Source organism: Geotrypetes seraphini, chromosome 4, assembly GCF_902459505.1.
Source record: "Geotrypetes seraphini chromosome 4, aGeoSer1.1, whole genome shotgun sequence".
Taxonomy (NCBI): domain Eukaryota; kingdom Metazoa; phylum Chordata; class Amphibia; order Gymnophiona; family Dermophiidae; genus Geotrypetes; species Geotrypetes seraphini.
In genome coordinates this window covers 278,567,891-278,581,822 of record NC_047087.1, presented here as the reverse complement: position 1 = coordinate 278,581,822, position 13,932 = coordinate 278,567,891, and the positions used below count along the sequence as shown (strand labels likewise).

Below are 13,932 nucleotides of genomic sequence, written 5' to 3'. Positions count from 1 at the left end.
GGGATGGGGGGGTGTTACTGGGCGGGCCTGGGGGCTGGTCTGGATTTTTTGAATTGGAAAATCTGGCAACCCTCTCTCTACATTACTTTTTTCTTCCTGCCATTCTAGATACCCATGTTAACAGTACAGTGTACACAAATGCAGCATTCCGGCACTGGAGCAACATTCCTTTTATCACAATGCCTCTCATCCGTTCTCATGGCAAGTCCTTTGCCCACCGCAGTGAGCTGAAGCATGCCAAACGAATTGTGGTTAAACTGGGAAGTGCTGTTGTAACTCGAGGAGATGAATGTGGACTGGCTCTTGGACGCCTGGCATCTATTGTAGAACAGGTAACTTTGACTATTAAAAGTTTAAATCTTCCTACAAACTCTCTGCAGAACTGACACAGGAAATCTCCTCTCAGACAAACCCATTAAATATTGTCTTAGATTCATTCCTCTGGGGCCACTCAGGCTTCTTCCAAGATCCTAATACTCTTCCTGTTTTATGTAGCCTCTCCCCCACACGCAAATCTCAAATACTATGGATGTCCTAAAAGCAAGACTGCTTAGATGTCTCCAGGACAGGCTTGAGAAAAAGAATGGAGATGTGAAAAATGGAGAGGCTTCCTATCTCTTCCCACCCACCCCTTATAAAAACCTGTGATATATGTAAATGTCGGTAGCTTCTTTGTTTTTTTCTTAATAGCTTTGATTATTTTGCCCAAAAGCAAAGGTGACTAAAATCTCAGATCCAAAATGTTGAGAGTGGGTGATTTCATGTCATGAATTTATAAACAGTCTGAAAAAGTTTCATATTTGAACTTCTGTAACTTAAAAAAAAAAAAAATTCCGTACAAAAGGATGAGATTTGGACTGTTTTATTACAAATGCACATGAGGTGAATCTCTCTTTCTATTAAAAGGAAACTCCAGAGTGAGGGCATAGAATAAGATTAAGAGATGATAGGCTCAGGAGTACATAAGAACATAAGAAATGCCTCCGCTGGGTCAGACCTAAGGTCCATCGCGCCCAGCAGTCCGCTCACGTGGCGGCCCATCAGGTCCAGGACCTGTGCAGTAATCTTTTATCTATACCCCTCTATCCCCTTTTCCAGCAGGAAATTGTCCAATCCTTTCTTAAACCCCAGTACCGTTCGCTGCCCTATAACGTCCTCTGGAAGCGTATTCCAGGTGTCCACCACACGTTGGGTAAAGAAGAACTTCCTAGCATTCGTTTTGAATCTGTCCCCTTTCAACTTTTCTGAATGCCCTCTTGTTTTTTTATGTTCTGAAAGTTTGAAGAATCTGTCCCTTTCTACTCTCTCTATGCCCTTCATGATCTTGTAAGTCTCTATCATATCCCCTCTAAGTCTTCTCTTCTCCAGGGAAAAGAGACCCAGTTTCTCCAATCTCTCAGCGTATGAAAGGCTTTCCATCCCCTTAATCAGTCGTGTCGCTCTCCTCTGAACTCTCTCAAGTAACACCATATCCTTCTTAAGGTATGGTGACCAATACTGGACGCAGTACTCAAGATGCGGACGCACCATTGCCCGGTACAGCGGCAGGATAACTTCTTTCGTTCTTGTTGTAATACCCTTCTTGATTATCCCCAGCATTTTATTCGCTCTCTTGGCGGACGCTGCGCACTGTGCCGTCGGCTTCATTGTCATGTCCACCATTACCCCCAAGTCCCTTTCTTGGGTACTCTCATTCAATAACATCCCTCCCATCGTATAGCTGTGCCTCGGGTTTCTGATTCCCACATGCAATACTTTACATTTCTCAACATTGAACTTCATCTGCCATCTCTCTGCCCATTCCCCCAATTTGTCCAAGTCCCTTTGCAATTTTTCACAGTCCTCCTTTGTCCGAGCTCCACTAAATAGTTTGGTGTCGTCCGCAAATTTTATTATCTCACTCTTTGTTCCTGTTTCTAGATCATTTATGAATATATTAAATAGCAGCGGCCCGAGCACTGAGCCCTGCGGAACACCACTCGTGACCTTCCTCCAGTCTGAGTAGTGTCCCTTCACCCCTACCCTCTGTTTCCTACCAGCTAACCAGTTTCTGATCCATCTATGCACGTCTCCGTCCACCCCATGGTTCTTCAGTTTCCGGAGTAGATGTTCATGAGGCACCTTGTCAAAGGCTTTCTGGAAATCTAGGTATATGATGTCTATGGGGTCTCCTTTGTCCATCTAAGGAATCTAAAGAAATACATTTTTACCAATAGAGTGGTAGATGTATGCAATAATCTCTGAGTAAAGGTGGAGATAGACTGGTATGAATTCAACAAAGCGTGGGACAGGCACATGGGATCTCTTAGCTAGAGGAATGGGGTAGTGGATGTTGTGAATGGGCCATTTGGCCTTTATCTGCCATCATGTTTCTATGCTTTTAACATAATTCATTAAAACCTTATTTTTTGTTCCTAGTGACTTTTAATCACCCTTTCCCAGAGATGGCCTCAAATATATGGTTTATCAGCTTTGATTTTCCTAGATCACATCACATATGTAAATACACCGTTTAATACAAGGGGTTGCTGAAAAGTTCTCAGCCCAACCATGAATATGGTTCAATCAGTGATCTGAAACAATGTCAAAACATAGAATTTCATTTCTGCAAATTGGCACTTAACAAAATAAGAGAACACTCTTTTCAGCTGTAGAGTCAAAATAACGCTCAGAATTTAGGAAGTTGGTTGGTTGGGCTGAGAACTTTTCAGCACCCCTCATAGGAATGAATTAACATGTTTAGCAAAGGGAAGTTTTGCCGTACTAATTTACTAGTTTGTTATCTAATATAATAAAATGGTAAGCCGCGCTTACACACTTCCTATGCGTGCGCCGCTTTTCCGTGAGCTGTAGCGACCCATATGAAGTGCGCATGCGCGGCTTATGGTTCTGTTTTTCGGTCTGGTCTGCTCCCTGCCGTATTGCATTTTTTAGTTGAAAGACACAGCGGTGGCTCCTCTCACGATCCCCGCCTGCGTCGGACTTCCGACGCAGGTGGGGATCATGAGAGGAGCCACCGCCGCGTCTTTCAACTAAAAAAAAAAATACGGCAAGGCGAGCAGGCCAGACCAGACTGAAGCTTAAGACCGCGGGAAGGGAAGGGGGGGCCGACAAAGAAGAGGACTCCAGCTGCGAGGAGCCGAACGGAGCAGCCAGATCGCAGCAGGCCAGAACGTGGGGGAGGGGCCGAATGGAGTAGGCAAGATCACGGTAAGAGAAGGGAAGGGGTGGGGGAAATGCTGCAACTGCTGCACAGGGACCTGGAGGGGAAGACCAATACCGCTGCTGCTGCACAGGGAAGTCGGGGGGGGGGAGGGAAATGCTGTTGCAGGGAAGTGGGGTAGAAATACTACTGCGCAGGGAAATGGAGGGAAAGAATGACAGACAGACAGCAGGAGGGAGGGAGACAGACAGAAAGGAAGAAAGACACAGGGGCAGGGAGAGGGACAGAAAGACAGACAGAAAAAGGGAGTCGTGGAGAGAGAGAGAGAGAGAGAGAGACATTGGGAGAGAGAGAGAGACAGAAAGAAAGAAAGACAGACAGACATATATTCTAGCACCCGTTAATGTAACGGGCTTAAAGACTAGTGAAGATATATACCAGCATGTGGCCAAAGGTAAGTCATTTGATATAGTTTATTTTGGATTTTCTGAAGAGATTTGACAAATTATTTCACAAGAGATTCTTTAGGACCCTGCCTCTTATCCCAAAATTTCTTGTCATGGATTAATAACTAGTTAAAGGAAGAGGACTAAAAGCCATTTTGCAAGATGAAAGGTGGGCATTCGAGGAGTTCTCTCTCTGTACCTGGTTCAGTGCTGTTCAGCATTCGTAAATGATTTAGAGCAGGCTTGTTCAAGTTCAGTCCTCAAGGGCTTTAAACCGACCAGGTTTTCAGCATATCCCCAATAAATATTCATATTAAATATACAATAAGCTAATTCTAAATAACTTTATCCATTTATTATTACACAATACAACCTAATTTCATAACTTATCAATTACATCATATCCCACAATGGAGCCAACCAGTTCATCCAACCCAATTAAAATCTCTTATTAAAGTGCATAGCAATGTCCATAACTTAGCAGCAACTATAGGTCTGCTTAATGTTTTCCTTTGTTAATCATCTTGGTTTTGTAGTATTTTACTGTTCATTTATGGTTTCCTGCTGAGCAGTCGTGATTTGGAAAGCTCAACCGCTTTATTTGCCTGGTGATGAGTTGGTATAATAATGAACAGGAGTGGAGCCGCAACCAGAGAAGCTCCTGAGGACGCCCTTGTGGCGAAACACGGTGTCGAGCGTGATTGTTGCTTGTGGCTAAAGGAGTTATAAAGTTATGGAATGAATAGTGAAATGCTACAAAACTAAGAAGATTAACAAAGGAAAACATTAAGCAGACCTATATTGCTGCTAAGTTATGGACACTGCTGTGCACTTTAATAAGAGATTTTAATTGGGTTGGATGAACTGGTTGGCTCCGTTGTGGGTACTGAATGTATGGTGGGATATGATGTAATTGATAAGTTATGAAATTAGGTTGTATTGTGTAATAATAAATGGATAAAGTTATTTAGAATTAGCTTATTTTATATTTATATATTTATTTAAGCTAATGAGAGTTACTGAAAAGTCCCAATAGGTTAGTAATTATTAATGAATATTCATGAGAGAGATCTGCATGCAAATTTTTCTCATGCATATTTATTGAGGATATGCTGAAAACCTGGTCACTTTGCAGCTCTTAAGGGCTGAACTTGGACAAGCCTGATTTAGAAAGAAGCAATAAGTGAAGTGATTTGTTTTGTAATGGTAGTAGTAGTTGATACAACGTTGTTGAAAGCTGTTAATTTTGAGGACTTCTAAAACATCTTTAGGAATCTTGAATACAGAGCACCTAAATGGCAGATGAAATTGAATAGAGAAAGGTGTATGATGCACATAGGGAAAAAATAACTGCAGGTACCAAATGCCATGTTATGAATTATCACCCAAGCAAAAGGTATCAAAGTAATTGCAGGTAGTACAGTATTTGGAAATGTTTTCCATTGAGCAAATAGAATTTTAAGGATTATTCAGAAAGGAATGGAGAACAAATCTGTGAAATTTTTGTAGCATGAGTATAGGTGCATCTGTACCTTGAATATTACATGGCGTTCTTGTTATCCCATTTGCAAAGAAATAACAGAACTAAAAAGGATAGCAGGATTACAAAATGCAGTAAAGGGTATGAAAAACTTAACAATAGCCTAAATAAATAGACTCTTCATCTCAGAAAAGGGGATGGGATTTAGATTTATTGCCTTTCTGTAGTTACAATCAATGCGGTTTACATATTAAATACAGATACTTACCGTATTTTTTGCTCCATAAGACACACCTGACCATAAGACACACCCTAGATTTAGAGGAGGAAAACAAGAAAAAAAACCATTCTGAACAAAATTATCCCTGCCAGGCTCTGCACCCAACCCCACACTCCTTGCCAGGCTCTGCACGGTACCTTTTTAAAACACCCCCTGTCACCTGCCAGTTAGGAAGCAATTTTGTTGTGCATGACAACCATCCAAGAATCCTAAAGCAGTAAAAGAATGAAAGTAAAAAAGAAAGACGGGAAGAGAAAGAGAGAGTTGTAAGTACAGGACAGAATGAGAAGGAAGGTGCAGCCTTGTCTTCTTGGATGGGGAGTGGCTTATGTGAATTTCCTTGGAGAAGACTGTTACCTAGCGTAGGAAGCACTCTCGCTGAATGGCTGGGAAATAGGTTGCAGGGATCCCAGGTTGTCATGCACATTTCAGAGCTGTGAACTAGAGAATGACATGGCGAGAAAATTCATCACCGTTCCCGTCCCCGCGGATAACCACGGGAAACCATCTTCATGTCATTCTTTAAGGAGAGAGGGAAGAATCAGAGTATGAATGGCCACAACCACTGACCCACAAGCTTTGCTTTGAAGAATGCTGGTGTAGAAGGACTGAGGTTGAGATAGACACTAAAGAATGACAGTCTCTGGTATCCAGAGCAGATATTGTGATGTCATAATGCCTCATTCCACCAGTGCCTAAGAGCCAATCACATCAGTGATGTCACAATGGCTTCATTATCCTTGGCTCACATAAGAATCAGAGTATGAATGGCCACAACCACTGCCCCGCAAGCTTTGCTTTGAAGAATGCTGGTGTAGAAGGATTGAGGTTGAAATAGACACTAGAAAATGACATGGGATTATTTCCCGTGGTTATCCGCGGAGACGGGAATGGTGATGAATTTTCTCACCGTGTCATTCTCTACTGTGAGCTACTGACTACTCATTTAACTGCTCCTCTTGCCTGTCTCTGCCAGGCAGTAAGAAATTAAATCTCTGCTCTAACATAATTGAACTTCCTTTCTAACATAAACTGGAGTTCTCAAACAAAGCAAATGCACAGCATGTCGCACATATAGCTCCTATATAACATAGGAGTTCTGATAATGCTCTAACACAAGCAGCTTATGACCTGAAGCTCCTCTCTAACACAGTGCTGGAGTTCTCAAAGAGTGGAAAAATAAAGCATCTCACCTATAAAACACCTCCCCCTGGTCGTACCTTTTTAAATGCTCCCCCCGTCATAGTATCTTTTTAAAAATGTCCCCCCCCCCTCCCGGTCGTACCTTTTTATATGCCGCTTATAGCCTGATGATCCAGCGGTGTATTGGCTGGCAGATTGAGCTTTCCACGCTCCTGCCTGGGCCGGCGCTGCTTCCTGAATGGCTGCTGTCAGTTCTCGCTGGACTCGCGAGAATTGACTGCAGCCATTCAGGAAGCAGCGCCAGCCCAGACAGGAAAGCGTACTTTGCCGGCCGATACACCGCTGGACCACCAGGCTCTAAGCGACATGTAAAAAGGTACAACGGGGGGGGGGGGGGGAACATTTTTAAAAAGATGCTATGACAGGGGGGCATTTAAAAAGGTAAGATGGGCGGTAAAAAATTTGTATCTTCACTGTATAGGATGCACCAACATTTCCACCCACTTTTGGGTGGAAAAAAGTGTGTCTTACGGAGCAAAAAATACAGTATTTTGTTCCTGAGGCAATGGAGGATTAAGAGACTTGCCCAGTGTCACATGGAGCTGCAGTGAGAATTGGATCCAGTTCCCCAGAATCTCACACCTGTGCCTTTTACCACTAGGCTACTCCTCCACAGGCAGTAGAAAGCACAGGCATTGTACGGCAACATTTCTAAACTTTAATAAGTTTCTGGCTCAGCATTTTTTTCATCATTTTGTTATTATTTACTGAGTCTGTCTCTTGTTTTTTCCATTTTTTAATTAGCAGGAAGTAAAGATATATCTATACTCGCTGTAATCCAGGACTAAAACTCAATATAACCATGATCATTGATGATACTGCTATGGATATATATTGATCTTATTGTATGCCGCAATGAATCCTTGCTGATAATTGCGGGGTATAAGAAACTGTATGGTAATAATACTTTTATCCTTCTGTTACAGAAAGAAGGTGACACAAAGTCAGAACAGATTAGGGCTTTATAGACCAACTTACAATATGTAGGAGGTAGAGCAAAACAGCTGAGCAGTGGGTAGATTTGTGGCATATTATGGAAGGGAGGAGGAAGTAACATAGAAACACAGAGTATGACGGCAGAAAAGGGCCAGCGGCCCAACAAGTCTGCCCACTCAAGAACCCTTTCTCCCTTGAGAATCCATCTTTTAAGCATAACTCTGTAGCAACCCCATCTGTTTGTCCCATCGTCTCTTGAAGTCGAGCATGCTACTGGCCTCGACCACCTGGCATGGAAGACCATTCCATCGATCACTCTTTCGGTGAAGAAGTATTTCCTGGAATCACCTTGAAATCTTCCTCCCTTAAGTTTTAGCGGATGCCCTCTTGTCGCTGTGGGACCCTTAAGAAAAAAGATTTCTTCCTCCACTTCAATGCGGCCCGTGATGTACTTGAATGTTTCTATCATGTCCCCCCTATCTCTGCACTCTTCAAGAGAATATAAGCGCAGTCTGCTCAGATGTTCTTCATATGGGAGATCTTTAAGTCCTCAGACCATCCTAGTGGCCATTCCCTGGATCGACTCCATTCTCTTCACATCCTTTTGATAATGTGGCCTCCAGAACTGGATACAGTACTCCAGGTGAGGTCTCACCATGGATCTGTATAACAGCAGTATGACTTCAGGCTTTCGGCTGATAAAGCTCCTTCTGATGCAACCCAGCATTTGTCTAGCCTTTGCTGAAGCTTTCTCCACCTGATTGGCAGCTTTCATATCTTCCCGGATGATTACTCCCAAGTACCTTTCTGCAACAGTTCTTGTTAAGTTTTCACCGTTCAAGGTGTATGTTCTGCATGGATTTCCGTTTCCAAGATACATTACCTTACATTTTTTGGAATTAAAGTTTAGTTGCCAAGTACTGGACCATTGTTCCAGTAAAAGTAGGTCCTGTTCCATAGTGTTGGGCTTGGTTGCGCTGACAGGTTCTGTTGCCCTGCCCACAATGTTGCATAGTTTAGCCTCATCAGCAAATAATGTAATTTTGCCTCGAAGTTCCTGAGTCAGATCCCTTACAAAGATATTAAATAGCATCGGGCCCAAGACGGAGTCCTGTGACACTCCACTAGTCACTTTCGACGTTTTTGAGGGAATACCGTTTGAAGTCTGCCGCTAAGCAGGTCTTCTACCCATGCTGTCAGTGTTTCTCCTAATCCCAACGTGTTCATCTTGTTCAATAACCTACGGTATGGGACACTATCAAAAGCTTTACTGAAGTCCAAATACGCGATGTCCAGGGACTCTTCCCCATCCAGTTTATTTGTTACCCAGTCAAAGAAACTTATCAGATTGGATTGACAAGACCTTCCCTTCGTAAAGCCATGCTGGTGGGGATCCCTTAATCTTTCGTCATCCAGAATTGTGTCCAATCTGTTTTTTTGGGTTGTTGTCTTTTTTTTTTAGTTTAAAAGATATATTTATTATAATTAAATGTTGGTTGAACACATTTAGACCACGGCCTATGGCATAGATACGGACTCTGATTTCAGGTTGATCAGAGAGTTGCTTGCTTGAGCCAGTTCTGCGATGGAGACTCTGCCACGCTGCTTGATAAACTGAGCCACTGCTGTCATCTCCTCAGGGGTGATATAGATAAACTTTCCTCGATCATCTATCACATCTGTTAAAGATCCATCTGAAAGTAAGTCCTGTATCCTATGAATTGCATCCTGTGCTCTAAGACCAAAATGTGATCCCAAGTCTTCTAGAAGAACCACCTTGGAAGTCTTAATGCAATCGATAAACTCCATTAGAAAGCTATGGGATTCTTCCTCTGTCATTGTTTCTTCAAGCCCCTCTTCCTCAACCTCAAAAGTTTCCTTTAACTTCAGGTATTCTTCATGTTGCCGCTGCTCCTCTTCCTCTTTAGCCTTCCTAGCTTCCTCCTCCTGTCTTTCCTCTTCAAGGCGCAACCTCTCGTCTTCTTTGCATCTTTCCTCCTCTCTTTTTAGCTCCAGTTTCTTGCGTTCTTCACGCTCTGCTTCTTCAGCCTCTCTCTGTGCTTTCCTTGCTTGTTTCTCTTCTAGTTTCTTCTGTTTCTTTGCTCCAATTTTCCCAGACATCTGCGCTTCAGGTGCCTCATCCCATTCTTCCACATCTTCCATCTTTTCCTCAGCCTGCTGTGCTCTTTGGACCATTATTCTATTCATGTTCCTTCTCCGCCTTGGCATTCCTTCTCCTCGCTCCTCAGACTGAGGCCACTGCAGGCACCACATCCTCCTGATGTTCCAGATCAGCCGGCCGTCCCCGTCCTCGGAGAAGACTGCCAAACACCAGCGCCAGCACCAAGACACCAGCGGTTATCAAATACAGCACTGCCGGCTCCATCTTCCACACGTCAATCTGTTTTTAATCAATGTTTCCATGAGTTTACTCACTATTGATGTGAGACTCACTGGTCTATAATTTTCAGCCTCTGACCTGCATCCCTTTTTGTGGAGCGGGATAACGTTGGCAGTTTTCCAGTCCAAGGGAACTTTTCCCTTGTTTAGGGAAAGATTGAAGAGCTCGGCTAACGGTTCTGCCAGGACATCTCTCAATTCTCGAAGTACTCTAGGGTGTAGATTATCTGGGCCCATAGCTTTGTTTACTTTTAGTTTTGATAGCTCGTGGTAGACGTTGTTCGCGGTAAATTCCATATCCCGGAATGGGTCCTCCGAGCTCCCCTTTGTCTGTAGCTTGGGTCCGGATCCTGGCGCTTCGCAGGTGAAGACTGAGCAGAAGTAGTTATTGAGTAGTTCTTCTTTGTCTGCGTCCGATTCTGTAAAGTTACCGTTAGGTTTCTTTAGGCGCCCAATACCGCTTGTGTTCTTGTTCCTGTCGCTAATGTATTTAAAAAAGGATTTCTCCTCTTTCTTAACCTGCCTAGCTATGTTTTCTTCCATCCGGAGTTTAGCCTCTCTGACTGTCGTTTTAACTTTTCTAGATTTCGCCAGATAGGTTTCTTTGTCTTCCGGTCGTTTTGATTGTTTGTAGGTTACGAAAGCTTTTTTCTTTTACTTTACTAGTTCTGAGATCTCTGCGGAGAACCACTGTGGTCTATTTTTTCTGCGTTGTTTGCTCATGGTTTTTATGTATATGTTGGTGGCTTCTAGTAGGGTAGTTTCAGAGCTGACCATAGTACCTCTACACTGTCCGTCATGCTTTGGTTTTGCAGCGCTTTGTGTACATAGTCCCCCATGCCCTGAAAGTTAGTTCCTTTAAAATTTAGGACCTTAGTCGATGTATTTGACCTAGTGGTTCCTTTCTTGAGGTGGAACCACACCATGTTGTGGTCGCTGGAGGCCAAGGTTTCTCCCACCGATACCTCTGTGACACTGTCTCCGTTGGTGAGTAACAGGTCCAGGATTGCCTGATCCCTGGTGGGTTCTAATACCATCTGTTTGAAGTATGAGCTGAAGTATTGACACCATCTAACACCACTGTTGTCTCACCCTGTCAGATAGGCAAGATTGGTTTAGCTGGCATTTAGCTCCCCTCACCCCTAAAATTTTAGGTCTTGGACTTTCCTACATTGAGTTGGAAAAACCCTCAGCTGTGGGATTCCTTACTCATGTGGCTGATTAATTGGGCAAGCCTTTTGTGCTATCCCATTGATCTGAAGTAAACTGAAGGGACTCGGAGGCAGCAGCTGCAAAGGATGGTGAATACATGCTCAGAAAAAAACAAAGCTTTTGTGTGAGACCTGTCCGATATCATCCATTTGTTTGATTTCTGCTGTTGTAGATAGCAAACCCTTTTTTAACAGGTAAGCAGTTTCCTCAGCATGCAGAAAGTTCTGATGTTTTGAAATTATTTTGATAACAGAATAACACACACCTTACCTAATGCTACAGATAGTGATAGAGGGGTGATAAGCTCCACAATATGTCTAGTGCTTGACATCATTTCTAGTAGTTCATAGCCATTAGCAGGCTTGGCTGTCATTCTTAAAGTAATTAAGAGGGTGTAAAGCAATAAAATGCAGAAGTAAAATGCTTACAGCAGTAATACTGGATTATTTTTGCAAAGTGTATTTTTTATTAATAGCACAATGAGTTGGTCTTGCAGATAAATTCTAAAGTCCCTTATATCCCTTCTGTTATGTGCATAAATTGTGAATAACTTATGGGGGCCACCAATTATGTGATAGTTTCTTGGCAAGCTGTTAGTAGAGTGGCTTGCCATTGCCTTCCCCTGTCATCTTTACCTCCCCCTCCCCCACTAGACCTGAGGGAATTCTAAAAATGACCACCTAAAGATAGGTGCTAGGAAAATTCATGCCAGTTCTATAAAGGTCAGCTAGTGGTAAGCAACCTTTTATTGAAAACATTTAATGCAGATTTTATCTCAGCTTTGGGCATGAGAACTTGGTGTAAATACTGGTACACAACCAATGGCAGTTGGGTGTAACGGTCAGACTGCAGAAGAGCTGGGCACACCAGCCTTCTCCCTTCCCCCCCAACGTCAATTCTGGGCCAGCCAATTGTTTCCTGTCTGGCCCAGAACTTCCTCTCCAATGTCAGAATTGACGTCGGGAGGAAGGCTGCTGGCCTGTGACAGCGTTGGGGAGCAAGGAGAACACGGCGGCTTGGGGGCCTGTTCCCAGATGACTGTGGCAGTGGTGGCTTGGGAGAAAGAAAGGACAGACAGAAAGAAAGACAGGGAGACAGAAAGACAGAGACAGACAGGGAGATAGAAAGAAAGAAAGGGGAGACAGTTAGACAGAAAGACAGGGACAGGGAAAGAAAGACAGACGGGGAGACAGAAAGACAGAAAGTACGTCCAAAATTTATTTTTTCAAAAATCGTCTGTCTATATGTCCAGGCATTTGATCGTCCAGACCGCCATTACGTCTATCTTTATACCACATTCTAGACCAAAAAATTTGTTGAAGTCTGAAATGTCCAGAACAAGACCTTTTGTATATGGGAGAGGCCAGCATTGTCATGGACTGGCCACCTACACATGGCAAGAGAACAGTGGGGCACTTTGCAGGGCACTGCTGTGAACTTCACAAAAAGAGTGCCATCTCACAAGAACTAATCTAATCCTTAGGTTTGTATACCGCATCATCTCCACGTTCGTAGAGCTCGACGCGGTTTACAGTAGGAGAAATAGGAAGGAACTACAACAGAGGGTTAGAGGTAGAAGTGTGAAGAAAATTTAGAGGACTTGGGATGCCAAGATATAAGAGTTTCCTTGATTCCTAAGTTGGAGGGAGACTTACATTTTTTCCCTTTAGGTCATGATGAGCCCCCCAAAACCCACTATATCCACCTGTCTACAACCCCAATAGCCCTTATGGCTGCAGGTGGTACTTATATGGCAGTACAGTAGGGTTTTGGTGGCCTCGCATATATATATATTTTTTTTAATGCTTTTTATTTATGGAAGAAAAATAGGAAGCAGCATCAAATAGGAACAAAGCTGGTGATGAGTACATACAAGTACAGCCAGTAAAGGACAGTACAACCAGTAAAAAACAATACAGCGAAAGCATGCTCAATAAAACAAACAAATACAAACCGAAACCCCACAGTAGCAACCACCCCCCTCAGGACAGATACCATAGCCCATACCACAGCTAAGCAATTAGTCTCTTCCAACAAAATAAAGACCAAAGTAGCAGAAGATCACCCCCCAACCACTCCCCCAACCCAGAGGGCCAAACACACTCCACCCATCTCCAACCCTACTACGGAAACCTACACAAAGCTCACCCGGAATTTTCTCCATATATATGAATACCCATGCTGTTTGCCAAGCTGCAGAGCCGTAAGATGGTTCAAAAGCTGCCAGTGCTGCAGACGCTGGTGGCCTCACATTTTCTACCATGAATGTAGTATTTAGAGTGGTTTATGGGCCTGGGTCCTCCTTTCTTTTTTTTTTTTTTTTTTTTCAAAGCAGTTTATTGAACGACAAAGTACAAACCAACAAAGCAGCTGATACAACATTTTCAGAATACTGAATACAGTGCACAAAACAACAAACCACCAGAACAGGCGGAGACAGTCAGAGTCAGCCAAGCCCCACCCTACAGTAAGATCCCCACCGCCCCCCACCCTTAACCTGGGTCCTCCTTTCTACGGTTCACGAACCCACCCTCCCAGACTTAAAACCACCTCTGTGCAGCTCTACTAGGCCTTCCTATGCCAAGTCTGATGTTCCGGAGGCAAGTATGCACATTTTTATTCTGAATTTGAGGGGGTGCGATGGAGTGTGTGTGTGTGTGGGGGGGGGGGGTTCTTTACTTTGTCCCTGCAGTAGTTATCTAGTCTTTAGATCTCTTTTGGGCACTTATACCTGTTTTTACATCGTCTAAGTCACAACATATAAGTTCCGTCTAGGCAGTCTCGTCAAACCTTCGACTATCCCTACAGGATG

The 13,932-nt window shown here is 43.4% G+C and overlaps 2 protein-coding genes across 5 annotated transcripts in view; one reads left to right on the top strand and one right to left on the bottom strand.

Annotated features, from left to right (window-relative positions):
* ALDH18A1 (aldehyde dehydrogenase 18 family member A1) overlaps nucleotides 1-13,932 on the top strand; it is an 88,399-nt gene that overhangs the window by 19,427 nt on the left and 55,040 nt on the right. For all 4 annotated transcript variants that reach the window (XM_033942472.1, XM_033942471.1, XM_033942473.1 and 1 more), the window contains exon 3: nucleotides 109-332. In XM_033942472.1, coding sequence (XP_033798363.1) covers nucleotides 109-332 — 224 coding nt within the window. The remainder of the gene's footprint in view (nucleotides 1-108; nucleotides 333-13,932) is intronic.
* LOC117359527 (DDRGK domain-containing protein 1-like) lies at nucleotides 9,027-9,894 on the bottom strand. The gene is given in 2 exon segments (XM_033942475.1): nucleotides 9,027-9,765; nucleotides 9,767-9,894. Coding segments are annotated over 2 exon segments (867 nt in total).